The sequence below is a fragment of the Myotis lucifugus genome, unplaced genomic scaffold, assembly GCF_000147115.1.
Source record: "Myotis lucifugus unplaced genomic scaffold, Myoluc2.0 scaffold_0, whole genome shotgun sequence".
NCBI lineage: Eukaryota > Metazoa > Chordata > Mammalia > Chiroptera > Vespertilionidae > Myotis > Myotis lucifugus.
The window spans coordinates 39,857,807-39,877,339 of NW_005871048.1; the positions used below are offsets into that span (position 1 = coordinate 39,857,807).

Here is a 19,533-nt window from a genome sequence, read left to right on the forward strand (position 1 = left end):
AGGGACTTGTGTCCAGAATATATAGATAACTCTCACAACAACAACAATAAACACACTTCAAAAGTAGGCAAAATATTTAAATAGATATTTCTTCAAACATATACAAGTGGCCAATAATTACATCATTAGCTATCAAGGAAATGCAAATCAAAACCAAAGTGAGATACGACTACACACATACTAGGATAATCGTAATAAAAAAAGATGGACAATAAAGAAGTGTTGGTGAGGTGAGGATGTGGCTAAGTAGGAGGGGAAAATGGAGAATGACTACTAATGGGTACAGGCTTTCCTTTTGGAGCCGTGAAAATCCCATGGAATTAGATAGCAGTCGATGGTCGCACAACTTTGTGAATATACTAAAAACCATTAGGTTCACTGTAAAGGGGTGAACTTTATGGTATGTAAATTAAATCTCAACTTTAAGAATGCAACATGAGAGAAAATAATAATTCACAATTTGTAGAAGCACCAGAAGTCCTAGATTCGTTTCTCCAAACTCACATGTTTTAAGAAAGAATCTAAAATGTCAACAATAAAAATAAATTAATTAATTAAATATTAGCCATGGAGGGTAAACAAATCCAAATGTAGCTTTATTATTTTATCATCAACAAAAAATCTCTTTAATTGGGAACCCACTAACTTTACATTATTTCCTACCATGTTTCAGTGCTAAACACATAACCATATCATTTCATTTAATCCTTTAGTCTATCTATCATGATCCCAAAATAGAAATGATTTCCCTCATCTTTAAAAGACAATAAAGAAGAAAGGTGAAGGAATTTTCCCAGAATCCAAGCCTTTCTGACACAAAGGCCATGCTGTGAACTACCTTACATGATAAATTCATCCAAAATGGGTTAGGTTCTTTTTAATAATATATGAAATCAAGAGGAAAGTGAAGAAAAATTACAGTACAATACAAATTGCATGAGAAATACTGGCAGCATCTTCCTTTCCTTAGTAACTCCCACCAATGCAGCCCTGGACAGACTTCAAGCATGCTTACATAGCATTGCACCTGGCCTGCATAACCACCCAGGAGAGAAGGGGTCCTCACTTGCCAATGGACTCTCTGGGCCACACTTGCATACAGGCATGCCTTGTTTTATTGTGCTTTGCTTTATTGTGCATTTATTACAGATTGAAGGCAAGATCCTCCACCAGCAAAACAATTATGACTCACTTTATTGCGATATTTGCTTTATTGTGGTGGTCTGGCACTGACCCTGAAATATTTCCGAGGTCTGCCTGTACATGGGATCAGTGAAAACTAAGAGCTAGCCTTATCTTTCGAATAGGGTGTCTTCGTGGAACTACTATTTAGCATCTACTTTGTACTTGAAAATTTTTTAAACCTCATTTTTTCCTAACTAGTGCATAATTGAACTTCCTCTGACTCAGACTGCCTCCACCTCACATAGCATGAAATAGTAAATGTCAGCAGAGTGTAACTCCATAGGCAGGACCGTCACACCGTCACACACTGCCCTAATCCAGGTGCTGCCCCTCCCACTGCGGCTTACCTGACTGGCAACCTCTGGTGCGTGCGGGAAAATTACAGTGTCATATATATAATAGCCCTGTCCACCCTACATCAACATATGTGAAATTTTTCCGTGATTCTTATAATAGCAGAGGTAAATGTACATAGGCCATGCTTAAGTAAACTTGAAAAGGGTATAAGAAATAAAATCTGCTTTGTATCAGGTACACTCAATGCCTCATTTAATCTTCACAACATTTTAAAACTGAGTATCATTATTCCCATTTTACAGATGGAGACACTGAGGTCCAGGTGAATTAAACAATGTGTCAGAAATTAAGTAACTAGAAAATGGTAGCATTTTGCCCTAGCTGGTTTGGCTCAGTGGATAGAGCATTGGACTGCGGACTGGAAGGTCCTGGGTTCGATCCTGGTCAAGGGCACATGCTCGGGTTGCAGGCTCAATCCCCAGTAGGGGGCGTGCAGGAGGCAGCCGATCAATGATACTCTCTCATCATTGATGTTTCTGTCTCTCTTTCTCTCTCCCTTCCTCTCTGAAATCAATAAAAATATATATATAAATAAAAATCACATTGAGAAAGTTGCTTTAAAAAAAAAAGAAAATGGTAGAATTTGGATTTGAACTCAGGTCTGAATGGTTTCAAAGTCCAGGTTTTTCCCTCTATATGACATTGCTTCATCCAAGGAGCATATCTGAAAAGCTTACCAAAAATGACATCCTGTCTTTTGATGACATCCTTCTCCTGCCTACTGCAAAACGAGGGGTCCACCACAAGACTCCAAGACTCGGCTTCAAACTCCTGGGCATCACTGCTGAGGTCACTCCACAGAGAAGAATCCACGACATCTAATGTGGTTTTGGAAAAGTCAGAAGTGGAGTAACATGTGAAACACAAACAGACCTTCACAAGTACCCACGTTTATGGATTCATCACACTAAATAAACGTGCTATAAACAGAGAAACAACTAAGCCAAAATACTGTTGATATGGAGTTGAAACATCTGAAAACCAAACTGCGCTCATGAAAGCAAAGAATCAGATATTAACACAATGGTTGTGTATATACTAAAAAAAGGACATCTGAAGATTCTTTTGTTTGTTTGTTTTGGCTCGTTCTGTTTTAGTTTTAGTTTTACTTTTGGTAACCTTCAGAGTCCATGCGTGCTTACAGAATCTTAAACACAGAATCTTTTGCCCTGGGCTGTTTTGCACTATTTACTCAAATTTGAATCTTGTTCTTGTCCACTTTATTTTTTCTTTACTTGGCTTGCTGTCCTTAATATAAACATGACACATGGTGTCAGGACTCAAGTCACGTGAGCACAAGAGTTTTCTGACAGAATTTGACAACACACACACACACCCTTCCAGAAAACAAAGTGCTGTTTGTCCAAATAGCACTCCTAAAAATGATTCCAGCTCAGAGCAATAAACATGACATGACAATGAATTTAAAGTCTTAAGTTTAAAATAAAAGAAACAGATTCCTGGGGCAGAGTCCACACCTTTCTCTTGTCAGGACTCTCCTTTCATTCGGTTTTCTTTCACTTATTGACACAACTTGGATATGATAAGTAATTCCCCACATTAAGTCCTATCCTACAAAATATGCTCTTTAAAAAAATGTTTTTATTTCCTAAGAAGTGGGAGGCAACAGATGGCAATAAATATCCCAGAGTTCCAAGCAAGTCCTTTCTTAACTGATTGAAATATATCTTTTTAATCTATAATCCTATTTCAATTCTAATAATAGCTGTAAAACTTTTTAAAAGAATAACAAACACAATGTATGCCATTCTCATCATTATATTTATGACATATCTCCACTAAAAAATACATCATATTTCCTTGGTCACTCTATGAAAATCTTCTTTGGGTCTAAATTTTCTTTTTTTCCCTTTCTTTCTCTCTTTCTTTCTTACTTTCTTTTTCTTTTTTTTAGAAAAACCTATAGCAAAGAGACACCATGAAACAGAATCCTTTTAAAAAGAACAAAGAATATTTTTTCAATCTTATATCCTTCAGAAAATATTCCTTTTGGCAAATGCTCACAGAAACACCAGTACATGCAAACATCTTTTTCTCACCTTCCATTAAGAAAGAATCCGTGGAGGGGGATGAGCCCATGGACTGTAAGAGCTCATCGGAATGAGACCTGCTTCTCCAGGCGTTCCCGTCACTCTCGGACTCCAAGGATGTGCCTGGCCTCCTGCAGTGGAGGGAGGGAGAAGAGTTAGCCCAACAGCGGCTCTGAGGTGAGAAGATGTAAAACCACACGGACTTACCTGTCCAAGATGGTGCCGGGAACACTTCTGGACAATGGATGGGCCTGCCCCGCGGTGTCTTTCCTCCCGGCCGGCAATCCGATGGGCATGGAGGAAGAAGGGTGCAAGGAGAGACCAGCCAGGGGGACGTCTCTAAATGAAGAATCTGGAAATCAGAATGGATGCTTCATGTGTTTTCATAGAGGGCAGTAATTACGAGAAGTACAGGTAGTCGCTTAAAAGCCAGAAAGCTGAACACTCAATGGCCGCTTCTAGCATTTCGCATGCTCAGCCTGGAAACCAGTTCCCTCCACATCCCGACACCTGCTTCGAATGTCCCTTCCATGTCACACCCTCCTGACAGCAGGGCTGCAGGCCTGCTCCAGCACATCCACTTGGAGACTGTGGGCGGCTGGGATAACACAAACAAACAAGAAAATGGAACAGGGAAACACACCGGGGCAGCTTTCTCATAAACCACTGCTTGCACTCCCCAGAGCAGCTTCGAAGAGGCGCAACGTGTCATTAGCACTATGACTAGAACGCATAGTGTGTGTCTAAGCAAGCACACGCGCACACAGAGCCTGTCAATGGATTGGAATGATGCTGGGGAGTCTGTGTCTTTATGGTCTAAGAATTTCAGACAAATAAAAGCCAAGCTGAGCCCATGGACTGTAAAAGCTCATCGGAATGAGACCTGCTTCTCCGGGTCTCACATACTGAAAACTAAATAATGCTTCAGTGCCTTTCGAGTCAGTTCTAAAATGCTGTGGCCATAGGTGCGTTTACATTTGCTGGAAACTATCTGTAACTCCGAGAAAATATTTAGTCCTATAATATAGCTGTCACATGCACCTTCTCAAGCAAAAGGGGGATATTACAAGGAATTTGACACACGCATGATTTAATGTTAGTCTTGTGACTCCCAAGTAAAAAGAGGGAATAGATGGTATTTTATTAATTTTAAGATGCTTTTTATTTTCACGCTTAACCTTATGAAAACGAGAAGTACCTTAAGCTCAGGTCAAAGGGACTCCTGGTGTCAGAACAGCCAGTTATTTATGTCACAATTGTACTGACTGCATTAGCTCAACCTTGTGTAACATCACTCCCAATCGCATGTCACCATGAAGATGCATACCTCCTTATCCCCTAATTCAAGAGGTTTTAAAAACACGGGTCACACTTTGTTACAGCCTTGAAATGAAAAGGGACCACAAACTTAAAATGCGGATCATAGGGCAAACAACGCCATTTGAGGCAGAAAAAATTACTAATCTCTCACAACAAATCAAAGGATTTCAAACGTAAGAGATGATGGTATGGCTGGTTCTTGCATGCAATGTAAGGAACTGTCAAAGGCTGCAATTATGTTCAGGAGAAATTGTTTAAATTTCACATATAATTCAAGAAAAAATAGAACCACCAAATCTAAAAATATGCAAACGAAACTTGGATAGACCTTAACATTTCACAGCCATTCTAGAGGAGCTAAGGAGATTCCAGCCTCAAGTACAATTAAGAAAAACACCAGGTTGTTATGATAATAGAAAACAGAGAACAATAAGAACCTATAAATTCCAAACTTGAAGATTTCCCCTCCTTACCTTGTGATTCTTAAGAAGTGTGTGGTGTGTACTGGTGTAGATAAATATGTGCTACTGCTAGGAAAACATAAAATTATGTACATTTAATGTAGTGTTTCTTTTTCCCCTAAAACAGTGGTTCTCAACCTTCCTAATGCCGCGACCCTTTAATACAGTTCCTCATGTTGTGGTGACCCCCAATTTCATTGTTACAAATTGAACATAATTAAAGCATAGTGATTAATCACAAAAACAATATGTGATTATATATGTGTTTTCCGATGGTCTTAGGCGACCCCTGTGAAAGGATCATTCGACCCCCAAAGGGGTCGTGACCCACAGGTTGAGAACTGCTGCCCTAAAAGGTTATTAAATCAGTAGTGCATGTTATGCCAGATCCCATCTTAGAATTGAGGCAAAATCATAATACCTCCTCCATTTAGTCCTCCATAATATAAAAGATCATGACCTCCATGCTATACACTAATTCAGAATAACATCAAATGTAAACTGTAATTGAAATTTTTTTTAAAATCATATAGTAATGTAGTACAAAGGCTTTTAGGTTGCCATAGAAGTTTACACCATTCTTGATCTCTTTGTATGCTAGTAACTAAAAATTATGCCAAGCATTTGTTCTGAAAGAAGAAATAATTGGGCAAATTAGAAAGCAAAAGTTGGGGGTATTTTACATTGGAAAAATGTGCGGAATGTATGAAATTGGAAAAGTTCTAGTTTTCCACATCACTTACTTCCAAGGATGGTCTGTGGTTTGTTCTTGTTATATTTCTCTTGGAATTTCTGGTAAAGAACATCAGAAACACATAAAATAAGATCAAAGCACCAATGAACTACAAGAATGTCCACACAGTTAGTACACAGGATAGGATTCTTATCACATCATTTTCATTATTTCAAAGAGGAATTCAAAGCAAAAGACATTAAAGGCAGCAAAGAAAAATGTTATGATAATGAGATGCTAAGTTATAATGAATGTGTGCTTCATGAACGTGAGTCTCATGAATATCCCAGCTTTACTAAAAGCCTAGAGCAGTGGTTCTCAACCTTCCTAATGCCTCGACCCTTAAATACAGTTCCTCATGTTGTGGTGACCCCCAACCATAAAATTATTTTCGTTGCTACTTCATAACTGTAATTTTGCTACTGTTATGAATCGTAATGTAAATATCTGATATGCAGGATGTATTTTTATTGTTACAAATTGAACATAATTAAAGCATAGTGATTAATCACAAAAACAATATGTAATTATATTTGTGTTTTCTGATGGTCTTAGGCGACCCCTGTGAAAGGGTCGTTTGACCCCACAAGGGGTCGCGACCCACAGGTTGAGAACCGCTGGTCTAGAGGAACCAGAAACCGCTAGCTCATGTGTCCAGACTTGAGCTGAAAGGAGGGAGTTCCTATCAGCTATGCCTTTCTCCCACTTGTTTCTTTCTATCCTGGCTATTCCTCCTGCCTACAGGACATAACTTTGCACAATGAAACGTTGCCCTCAACTCTGTGGCCTGACACAGCGTGTGATGCAGTTAACATGGAGGTTGTGACTCCAAGTTTCCCTCTGAAAGATCATCGTGCTTTCTTACATGCATTCCTGACACGTCTTCAAAGTGGGAAGGAAAGGCATAAAATGACAGGTGCCATCTACTCAAGCCCACCCCCAAACACAGAGAACACTCTTCCCGTCCCACGAGCCTCTCAGCATAGTCCTGGAACAAGCAGCATCTCGGGAACTTGTTAGAAATGCAAATTCTCAGGCCCAACCCAGACCTACTGGGTCAGAAATTCTGGAAGTGGCGCCCAGAAACCCGTGTTTTAACAAGTCCTACAGGTGACTCTGATGGTGTTTGATGTGTGAGAATTACTGCTCTAGGCTTCATTTACATATAATCAGGGTTCACACTGGTAAACCAAGCAGGTTCCAGCAGAAAGCAGACCACCCTCACTGCCTAACACTGGTGGCCACACCGCGCTTTCCCGCTCGCTCTGAGAGCACACGGCGAAGGGAATAACCCTGCACTTGGAGCATGTGTGACTTTATCGTTGCAGTGATCATTCTAGAAATAAATCTAGACAATAAGAGAAGAGTCACAGCCTAAACAGATAATATGAAGAAACCGAGCCAGATAGAAACACACACACACACAGATGACAGCGGTTACCTTGGGACATGGAGGTGCAGCATCTTTACAACCTTTATGTACATTTGCAGTACAGCCTGTAACAAAGGGAGGAGATAGAAAGGTGTCTGTCTTATTTAAGGTTATCAGAAATGAACAGGACGACATCATGGTTTTACTGGTCATTATAAAATAGCACATTCACATTAAAAATATTTAGGGAACATAAGGGAAAAATACTAAATGATGTGGAGCCCCACCACTCAAGCACAAGCACACTGCTAATTGTTTCATTTCCATGGAGATACTGTTCTCCTTTTGCAGAGGGACTCATCCATTATGACACCTGGAGTTATGCCTGACATACACTTCTGTGTCTGCCTGAGAACCCGTTTGCTATTATCTGCCTATATTGTAAGCAATTTCTGACATCTGGCTGGTAGCAACTGCCCTCTCCCACACCAGGTAGAATGCCTATGGAAATGGAAAGAAAAAATCAACCATCACTGAGAAAAAAATATGTCATCGGCTCCGACAGGAATGCTTACTAACCAGAGGTAGCCAAACTAAAAGAGCAAAGTGAGTGGCCTGCCTGTGTTTTCCTCCAAGAAGCAATGTGGCCTCATCTCCCTGAAAGAAGTAAGGGAACACCTTGCCTGCCCCTTTCTGCCAACTGGCTCAGAGACCCAAGTCGTCCTCACAGAAAACTGCCCCTGCGTGGGGACTGCTTCCTGCCAGGCTGCTGTCTCCCTGCCCTCTCTCCCCTCCCACTCGCCAGGGCCACCCTGTCCCACCCACCCCCATGCCCTGTGTAGATGCAGGAACCTGTGGCTTATCAGAAGCTTCATGAGAAAGAATTATCCCATCCATTTAGGTCCATCAAAGCCACACTGTGCAGGAGGTTGAACCCAACCACCCTCCCACCTGTGGGTCTACAGAGGCATTTCAGCCAACACCTCAGCGGGCAGTAAGCAGGGCCCAGGCTGACCCGCAAGCTGGTCCTGCTGGCAAACATGGAAACCGGAGGCTCTCTCCTCATTCCAGAATAAGCAAATAAAAAAAGTTAAAGAAAAAAAGAAGCTGTGAGCTACCCCAGCACAAAATTATACTGAAAACAAACAGGCAGAGTGAGCCACAGAGTATTATTAAATCCAGAAAGAGAGAAATTTTTAGGTATTTTGAATGTATTCTCCCGAAGAGACATGAAATAAGACCAAATGGCCATGAAGGAGGGAGATGTGAGGGTCGCCGGCAGCAGGAGAGGAAGACGAGCTTTGTGAGATGAGACAGGACTGCGAGGAGGGAGAAGGTCGAGAGCAGAATGTGAACCGGGTGTGAAGAATCAATGTGACAGAAACATCAAAGCAGCACCTTAAAATTAAACTTGAAAGGTTTCCTCCAGAATGTGGAGAAAAAGCAGGGTATAATTATAAAATAGAAGGTGTCATACAAAAAAAGACAGATAACAGAGATCACACTTCTCCAAGGAAAAAAATCTGAAAAACTAGATCAGAAGCAATAGTCAAAGCGACAACTGACAAAAACTTCTTTTAAAGCTAACAACCCCCTCCTCACAAAAAAAAAGACAGATCAAAAGCTCTCACTGTTTCCTAGAAAAAATAATTAAATGCCACCTATTCCATAGAAACATTCTGACGACATCTGTATGATTAAAAATTGCAAAGTCCTCAAGTAGACAAAGCAGGTCACCCACAAAGGAATAAGGTCAAGCAGGCCCCAGATTTTTCTGCTACAATTTTAAATGCTCAGATAGAGTGGACCAGTGTTGACAGAGTATTGAGGTGGAAACGTTTGGCCTAAGAACTTGGCCAGATAAATTGCTTTTTGTGTGTGAAAGAAGCAAAGATACACCCTTAGATATACAAGATTTCAGAAAACAGACCACTCCAATAACCTTCTTCTTCTTAAGAAAGGTATTAAGAGCAGAATCAAAACTAAGAGTTCAGAAATAAATCAGATTTTTTTAAAGGAGCAAACTGAGCACTGGAACCATCTAAACAAAGAACCGCAGCTAAAAAATTGTTGTAAGTAGAGACACAGAGCTGAATACAAATATCAAATTAGTCTTGAAATAGAAAACTATTTCTGGAAGATTATACCCATAATATAAAAACAATAATTTAATGATGAATTAGTATACTAACAGAGGCTAGGGGTAAAAAGGGTAAATAGAAGGGAAATAAAAGAGTATGTAATTATAAGACTTTCATTATAAGCCCTAAAGTTAGTATTAATAGATAATAAAAGAGCATATCTGCTTGCCAAATCTATGAAAAAGATAAAAGCAAATGGCTAAACCAGACGTTAAGGAAAATAGCATAGAACTATAAAAGATAGCTGATAGCTGTAAATGCAAATTAGAAAAAAAAATGCTATAAAACAAGGCCTCTCCGTTACATTACAGAGCACCTATACCCAAAATGAAGATGCACACCCCAAATCAAGACCACAGAGTTAGGTAAGGGAAATACAAAGGAAAGGAAAGCAAGAGGAATGTAAACTTTAAACAAAGAAAAATTTGATGCAAAAGGCATTTAATGGCATTAGAAATTAATTTTATGTTGATGAAAGTAAAATCCGCAATGAAGGTAACATCAAAATATAAGCAGTGCAATCTATTTATAAACAAGGAAAATCTTATAAAAATACAATTTTCATGAAAAACTAACAACTCAGGCTTTAACAAAAAAAAATTACAGACACCAGGATTTTTTAAAATATATTTTTAATGATTTTAGAGAAGAAGGGAGAGGGAGAGAGAGATAGAAACATCAATGATGAGAGAGAATCATTGATCGGCTGCCTCCTGCACATCCCCTACTAGGGATGGAGCCTGCAACCCAGGCATGTGCCCTTGACCAGAATCAAACCTGGGACCCTTCAGTCTGCAGGCTGACGCTCTATCCACTGAGCCAAATCAGCTAGGGCCACCAGGATTCTCAATATTTACATCATATTTTGTTTCACATCATATTTTTAAGATTAGAAATACTAACTTTCACGATTAAAAACAAAAATACCCCAATGAAATAGGATTATTTATCAAAAACAGCAGAGATTGGACATGTCATAGTCTCTTATCCAATGTAAAAAAAACTTAATGTTAATATGAAATTTAAAACTCTAACACTCCCCTACCCCCAAAACTGTAAATCTTAAAACTTCTAAAAAACTGTGGGTTAAAAAGGAAATCAAATGTATATTCATACTGATTCTAGAATTTAATCTAAGGCAATAATCAAAGATGTGTACAGTTATATGTGCAACATTATGCTGGGAAAAACTTAAATGTACACTAAGTAAGGAATAACTTAGTACATGTGATAGCATCCTCAAATAAAACATGAGCATAACAAGCTGACTCTTTTTACTAGAAGGGACTCCATCAAAATATTAGGTAGCAATGTTCTCTAGGTGGTAAATTTTGGATAACTCCAAGCTTCTCCTTAAACCTTATATCTTCTATGAATTTTATTACATTAAAAAAATTGACTACTTTAAAAGCTGAACATATCCTATTATGTACTTTCAGCAATTTCCATCTTCCACTAAGACTTCCATGGCAACTCAGTATGAACCTACATATTCTATACTACAAAAGTTTACTTTCCAGCAAGTCCTGGCTCCCTAACCTGCATTAATTACTTCTGAGTATCTAACTCAGGGGTCCTCAAACTACGGCCCGCGGGCCACATGCAAATACAAATATTGTATTTGTTCCCGTTTTGTTTTTTTACTTCAAAATAAGATATGTGCAGTGTGCATAGGAATTTGTTCACAGTTTTTTTTTAAACTATAGTCCGGCCCTCCAACGATCTGAGGGACAGTGAACTGGCCCCCTGTTTAAAAAGTTTGAGGACCTCTGATCTAACTAGATATTATTAATTATATATTAACTACATATGAGTGTCTAAGGGCCCAGCTCAGTGATGGCTGCTGTAGGGGATACAAAAGAATTGTGTGATTATCGTCCTTAAATAACTTAAAGTCCATTTTAGTAGTTAAAAACCAAAAGAGGTTGTACATAACCCAGTATTAAAAGGAATAGAGAAAATAGGTCATAAACGTGATGTGTAAGAATTTAGGCCACAGCAGTCAGGGAAGATTTCCAAAACGAGGTGAGAAATGTGGACTGACATAGAGAAGGGGAAACTGAGAGAAGGGAGGTTATAATCATAAGTTATAATAATAAGTGAAGGAACAGAGGTGGGAAAACCCACAGGAAGGGAGAAGAGGACAGCAGGCCCGGCTCGGCCCCTGGCTGTAAGGCTGAAAGGGGAACTAACCTTGGACTGGCCAGCAGGAGGCAGAGCAGGAACCACAGGCATCAGAAGAGGTTGGGCTTAGTCCAGTAAACAAAAATGAGAGAAGTTCTTTTGTGTATGTGGGCTGATGAAAGTGGTGTTGTACAAAGACTGATGTGGTAAGTGTATTCAGAATAAATTGTACGTGAAAATACCTGGAGAGGGAAACGAGTGCAATTTGCTCTCAGCAGTCCCAAAGAGGGTGATGAGAATGTACCTGAGTGGTCCCAGGGAGACAGGAAAGGAAAGAGTGATGGGGGTATGTGGGGACTGGGGTGAGGGGGGGAGACAAAGGGGAAGAGGAGTCAAGGTGCCCAAGGTCTGAGCTTGTACCATTAGTGCAGCAAGAAGGACGACCTTTCACATGAAACCTCTGGGTGGTGATGCCCACAGCGACGGTCACCCTGAGCCAGTGTGACTGGGACAGTCTTGGTTTATTATCCCTGTAGCTCTTCCATACTCTCAAAAGTGGCCACAAACTACCTGATTGCTCAGTCTCTCTAGGCAGCTGTAAATATGGAAGTAGAAAGTGAGGGATAAAGACATTAATCTGGGAAGATTAGGTCTAGCTATCATATTTTAGAACAAATGATTGCATGACTATTAACACAGAAACAATTAGGGGAAGGAGTGGTGGTGAACAAATGCATATGAACTGAGTTTGGAGGGCCTCAGGACAAAGGAGATGACACCCGTGGTAAACAGGAGGGAAGCTACCATGGAAAAGAGAATGTTTACCTAAATGGAGGGACAATCGACAGGAGCACAGACTCTCAGACCTGACTAGAAAGCGATGCCAAGTTTCCGCCAAAAGCAGGACTTCTGTTAAATACTAAAGACAGAGGCCAAAATGCAGGTGGCTAAGGAAGAAGTGCCAGGAAAGACATCAGAGCAGTTAGTGCAGAGCACCCACTGGAGGAGTTTACCTTACAATGAGGGGAGAGAAAGACGGTGATGTGGATGGTGGATCCATCGTGGGGGTCGGCCTTGTGAACAGCGTGGACTGACACCCTAGGAAATGGGTGCCGTCACACCCACTTATAACCGACAGCTGACAGGCAGGCAAGCCAGAAACAATCCGCAGCAATACTTACAGCAAATTTCTAAAAAAATTAGCAACTTAAATCACATCTGAACTGCTTGATGCTATTTCAGATCCCATAAAAGAAAGAAATCAAGGATTTGCCAAGGAAAGCAAAGCTCAAGCCCGTGTAGAGCTGGTGTCATCAAATACTGTCAACTGTGCAGAGAAAATGGAAGCTGCCTTTCATGCCGTGTGTGGATGGTCTTTTCCTGAGATGTACAACTATCAATACAGTTTGATTCTTAATGGAATCATTTCCTAGGAATTTAAAGAGAAACTTACATGGAAACGTTCCCCTGCTCTTCTCTCTCCCTTATGCTCCCATCCCACCCCAATGCGGCCCCCTAACTCTGGCCACCAACAAATATCACAAAATGCATTTCACCTGCCTGGACCTGAATCCTTTGGCTCTGAATAATTCTTTCACTCCACAAATATTTACTAAGCTGCTATTCACAAGGCATTGGCTCTGGGCACTGTGGGTGCCATTAACGAAGAGGGTCAGCTTGAAGGTGGGCACGGGAGAGGCAGAACAGAGCTCTGTTTTGGACATGTAACATTTGAGAAGTTTCTAGACACCCAAGTGGAGACATTAAGTTGGCAGTAATATATGTAGTTTGGGTTCTGGAAGGTTATGGATAAAAAGTACTGACTCGAACCATCGTGGGTCATTCTTGTTAAAGTGCGGGAAACGAGTTAAGTCGGCTCGCGTGAATTGCGCGTACTCCGCAGGAGCCGTCTTTAACTCGGTTCATATAGATTTGCGGTGGAGTGCGGGAAACGTGTAAACTCGGGCCGATTGTAACTGCGTATTACCAAATATTTGTTTGTAATCCACCCTTTTGGTGGATGGAACAAAACCAAAAGACAGAGCCATCTTATATTTTGGCGGGAAATTCACCCGCACTCCAAGTGTTAAGTCATTAAATCGTATGTGCAGCACTAAAGCAAACGTCCATGTGAATATGCTTAGCAATGACCCTGGCCTCAGGGATCTTACTGTCTGGGGAAGCAAAGCATAAAGACACTGTGTACAAGGCCCGAGAACTTACTGGAACACTGAAACGACTCTTTCCCCAGGAGCGTTTTATCACAAACCAAACACTGTAGAACTCCAGAGGCAGTTCCAGGGACAAACTGATGTCGACTCAGCTTCTCTTTGTCTTTGGCATCCTTGCTTTTTGTCTTCAGATAGAGCAGCAGCAGCAGAAAAATGGGGGGAAATGAGAAAAATGAAATGCTGAGAGCCAACATCTTAGAGGAGTCATACAAAGTCCCTACATTTCTATCAGAATATAATGACTGTAATCAACAGGTACAATGATGCCAACATGTATTATTACCCAGAATGTAGTTGTCTTAGCATTTCTGATGACTTAGGCCAGTGGTCGGCAAACTGCGGCTCGCGAGCCACATGAGGCTCTTTGGCCCCTTGAGTGTGGCTCTTCCTAAGCCTTAGGAGTACCCTAATTAAGTTAATAACAATGTACCTACCTATATAGTTAAGTTTAAAAAATTTGGCTCTCAAGAGAAATTTCAATCGTTGTACTGTTGATATTTGGCTCCGTTGACTAATGAGTTTGCTGACCACTGACTTAGGCAATACTCCATATAAAACATACAGGTCTTCAAGTATGTGTAAAATCTGAGGTAAATGATTTTAAAGGGGGAGGGGAAACTATACTAATTGCTGAGAAACTCAGCCATCTATGTTTCTGCATGATAGGCACCAAACCTTAACTACCTTAGATTTATTCCGAGGGCTAGTCATCCGATTCATGATGAAGCTGAAAGTTCGGCTCACTTTGTACTTTTCAGAATCCGATTTGGCAGGTATGATGTATTTATCCCATTCTTCTTCCGGAATTCTACAAAAAATAATCTGTATTCATTCATGGCTTATAGGATTTAAAGAGGGAGTAAAATACAGCATATGCTTTTACACATATATATTAGTACATGTTTTATACATATATTTACACATATAGATTTGTTCAGTTTTAATTGTTATTCTAAAGATAAAGATAGAAACTATTAAAAATATATCTTATAGATGGGTAGGTAGATAGATAAAGCAACTAGCTCACAGACTAACAACTAACAATTACAGAATATAAGTGGTAGAGGTAGGTATTCAGTATATAATTCTTTCAATTTTTCTGTATACTTTACACTTTTTCATAATAAAATACTGGAGAAATAAAGGATAACTCAGACTTGTAATTTTACTCCGAAAATCATCTCTCTGTTTATTATACTAACAGAATTTTCCTCCAACACAGAGAAGCCAAAAAACCAACAATAAAAAACTGTATTTTCTGTATTTTTGGAACATAGAGATAATACTCAGCAGACAGATATTTCCTTTGTCAATACAGCCTGAGAAACAGGCTGTCTGCCTCCTGATTCTGTCTCTCCTACTCAGTCAGGCTATTTGCAACCTGAAACTCTCTAGATTACAAAGGAGAGAAAACTGTGGATACTTCCCCAAATAAGAGGCAAGCTAGAGGCAATTGTACCCAATCCATGAACACACTGAACATCATTTATTTACCTCTAATCCATAAAATCATTCTTTATGAAAAATAAGTCCCAGCTATGAAAAATGATATTTCCCCTGGAACTTTTCTCTGATAGTCTTATATTTCTAATATATAACAGAGAAAGAGAGAATATGTTAAATATCAACCTAAGTATATATCTTGTCAAACCAGATAACACTTTTGTAGACCGAGTATTTCCAAAGGGCCCTTCTCACACTTAAATATAAAATGTATTTACCTGGTACATATTAAACAAAACTTTAAGTTCTTTAACCTCTATACTAGATAATGGAGAGTTCAAACTTAGGAATGTGTGTTTTTTAAAAATAAATAAATGGCTTCAGAGCTGCCTCTTGGTCATGCAGATCCAAAGGCATAATCAGGATAGTGTCCTGCTTTTCAAATCCTGCACAGTAAGTGAAACTGGGTTTGCTACTTAGAGAGAACAGTTGAAAAAGCCAGAAAGGAAAGAGGGTGAGTAGAAGTGAATGTATCCTACAACTGCTCAGAGTAACAAAAAGGAACTCAGATCCTATTATTTCCTTTCTACTTCACAGCCACTCCCTAGATAACTGACTGATGAATATAACCTGTAAAATTCCATATCTTTTATGTCTTAAGCATCCTAATTTTCAAAACTCGTGGTATAATATTCAACAGGCTCACTTTGGGAGAAAAACACATTTGAGTCATAAAAGGTGCCACCCACTACCTAAGAGAACAGTAGTAAGCTGAGTAGACTAAATCTCAGAAGTAAAGAATGGTGAGATGTGAGGTCAATGTGGATTTTGAACTCAAGAAGTCCTCTCTTCTACTTCCCAGCAGGAACACAACTAAACTCTCTCAAATAAAAGAAAATATGTACCCAACTATATTCCAAATCACCATGCTACAGAAGAGAATATCAAGAACGACGTTTCAGTTTTGATTTAAAAAGTATACATGCACCACAATTTACCATGTATTCTACATACTTCTACAAAATTACGTAAAATTATACCACTTAACTTTTAAGCTCAAAGGCTGATAAGGCCTCAGACATGATCATGTAAACAATAATAATCTATATAACAAGTAAGTACTGTAGTGAAGAACTGAGAAGGGCAAGATCCTCAACTGATTTCACAACAGAATTTAAATAGCTTTCAATTTATAAGAATCTTGGGGGAAATAATTTAAAGTCTTTCAACATCCCAGAACAAGAATGCCTAAGCTCTATTATCAATTTGATGCCCAGTGGAATCACCCACAGTAAAGTTCTACAAGCTCCATTCTTCAGAGTCTCTTGGTATTGCCTTTTTAATTGGTAAGTAGATATTTAAAATATCTAAAGAACATCTTAATCCTAATTTATTATATCTATAACCTATTTTTGAAATTAAAACTGGGCATCTAAATGTTAAAAAGTTCTCACTATCCAAATTGAAAGTTGACACAGTGTGACTTCTTTGAACACTCAACTGCTCAAAAATTTTCTTAATAGAAAGTAACAGATGCAGTAAATTTAAGACAGCTGGTGGCAATAAAATAAGTGAGTCATGCCATACAGCGTTTAAGAAGTTAGGATAGGTAGTGTGTCAGCTCTGCAGAAATGAGCCTGCAAGGTCTGGAGTGAGCTCCCCATTTACCTGGCTGCATTCAGAAATGAAGTGATTAATATACATAAAAATGCCAGTGTAGGAGGACCCTCAAGTAAATATGTACATCATGAGCAAAGCAAACCACAGGTATGGCCAGGGCTCTTCCTGGCATATCCAACAAGATATCAGGAACAGAACAGGTGAGATAAAATATCTACTCTACTAGATACACCAGGGCAGCGATTTTCAACCAATGTGCCACCGAAATTTCTAAAACATGCAATGCTTGACTATTTAGTCAGAGACACTGACCTCTTTTCCTTTGGACTACCAAATTAAAAAAAAATGACAACAGCCAACAATATATCCATCCAGTGTGAATGAATCAAAATTTTACCAGATTGGCAAAAAATATGTTTTTCATGTGCCACAGAATTTAAGGAATCAGTTTGTGTACCAGGAGTTGGAAAAGGTTGAAAATCGCTGCACTAAGGGATATGACTGAGAAAGTCAGATGCTTTCAGGATGTGGATTAGGGGGCAATAAAGAATAGAAAGAATAAAAAACAGAATGACAGAAAATGGAAAACATTGGTTTTTCTAGCCTTAAATCCCTCCCTCTCCTAATGAAAAATAAATGTTTTATTTAAAAAATCTTGACAATCAGTCCAGTACTTCTTCAACTGTGAGAAAGATGGCAGAAGGAAGACTGCTAATCAAAATGACAACCAAGATGATGAAAAAATTCCAGAATTAATAAATTGCTCAAAAGGAGTAATAAAGTAAGCAGCTCCAAATGGCACAAACCACCAAAAAACACACCCAATAATGGTCAGTTATTCTGCTCCTGCCATCATCATCATCATTGCCATACTGCCATCTTCCTCAGCTTCCTGTTCTTAAAGGGCATTCTTAGTCTTCCTCTGGTTTTCTCAACTCAAAGCTTCTATTTTGGTCTCAAAATATAAGAATAAACAAAAGGAGGCTTTTCCTTATTAATACTTTTATTCCAAGACTTAAATCACAATAGTCTACCTTGATCTATATAGTAAAAGGTTTCAGAGTTTCAGCATTAATATCACCAAAATTAAAACCATTTTCTCTTTTTCATATATTCTCTTAATGCCAAACATTTCTGCCATTTCTGACATAACCCCAGGCTATTTCACAGTGGGGCTCACGCATGGTTAGTTACTTGAGGCCAAAAGAACTCAAAGTCTTGCCTGCTCCCTAGTCAACTTCCCAAACTCCAATTGACAGTTATTTGGGGGAGGAGGAGAGGTGCTTAGGCACAAAGCTTTCAAACCTGTATATCAATTAGAAAACTGATGATGTTTAAAGAGCTTTCAACATTACGTGTTCTTTGTTTCAAACTTAACACTCCTACACACTACTCCCTACAGACAGGTAACAGATGTTTAGGCACTTTCTATAACTGACCGCCCAGGACCTGTTGTCATAGTAAATAAAGCTTCTTGTCATGGCGGGCCTACCTAGCCAAATCCTGATGCCTTTCAATTTTCTTTCTTTTTTTAAAATAAAATAATTTTAGAGAGAGAGAGGAAAGGAGGGAGAAAGAAACATAGATTTGTTGTTCCGCTCATTTATGCATTCATTGGTTGTTTTTTTTATATGCCCTGACAGAGGATTGAACCTGCAACCTTGGCGTTCAGGATGATGCTCTAACCAAGTAAGCTAGCAGACCAGGGCCCGATGCCTTTCTAAAGCAGGTGGTCCTCACACTGCTCCCCGTGGTCCTGTATGCTATAAGTGTTTGGCTTTGACAATAACCCAATAGAATACTCTGTCCCCAGTCTGGAGGCCTGCACATCTGGGGACTGAAAGGAGCAGCTAGTCGCCTATACAGACACAAAGGAAGCCAAGGATTCAGGCAGGCCCATTGCACAGAAACTTCACAAACCATTAAACAAGTATCCAAAATGATGTGCACACATTTCCAAAGGTGGACCGAGCAGTGCCTCCGGAAATTTGGAACAGTTAAAATACCTTTTTTCTTCTGGCGGCTCTGGTAAACTGTACGCTCTTTGCTCTAAAAGACACAGAAAATAAAATGAAAACCAAGGCAGACAAGCTAGCAGTCACATGTTAGTCTGAAATGCACATACTCCACCCTATTCTGTCATTATGTACACCACCAGTTATGAGAAAATACGTCACTTTATATAAGTAGATCATTGCTCTGGGTATCTTTACCACTTTCCTAGTTTGGAGGGAATGGGGAAGAGGCCAAAACATGGCAACAGTTAACGATGCTATGAACAAAGTTAGCATCAGCAAGGGCAGCAAATGTTTTCAGAAGTGCAGAAAACCAGTTCTATCTTTTTTTTATATTTCTCACCAGAGCTTCATCCCTTATTTGTAACACTAATTTCCCAACATACAGAATCAACAGATGCCTTAGCTATTTTTTAAGCAAAGCTAAAAAGAAAGTCTTGAAGGCCAGTCTAAGAAAGAGCCCATTTGAATAGATCTGCA

At 39.4% G+C, this 19,533-nt stretch overlaps 1 protein-coding gene across 3 annotated transcripts in view; it reads right to left on the reverse strand.

Moving 5' to 3' along the window:
- ARHGEF28 (Rho guanine nucleotide exchange factor 28) overlaps positions 1–19,533 on the reverse strand; it is a 259,431-nt gene that overhangs the window by 59,431 nt on the left and 180,467 nt on the right. For all 3 annotated transcript variants that reach the window (XM_006081332.3, XM_006081331.3, XM_006081333.3), the window contains 8 exons: positions 19,045–19,087; positions 14,660–14,783; positions 13,968–14,100; positions 7,549–7,604; positions 6,118–6,166; positions 3,801–3,945; positions 3,603–3,724; positions 2,220–2,360 (listed from right to left, as the gene is read on the reverse strand). In XM_006081332.3, the coding sequence (XP_006081394.1) occupies positions 2,220–2,360; positions 3,603–3,724; positions 3,801–3,945; positions 6,118–6,166; positions 7,549–7,604; positions 13,968–14,100; positions 14,660–14,783; positions 19,045–19,087 (813 nt within the window). The remainder of the gene's footprint in view (positions 1–2,219; positions 2,361–3,602; positions 3,725–3,800; positions 3,946–6,117; positions 6,167–7,548; positions 7,605–13,967; positions 14,101–14,659; positions 14,784–19,044; positions 19,088–19,533) is intronic.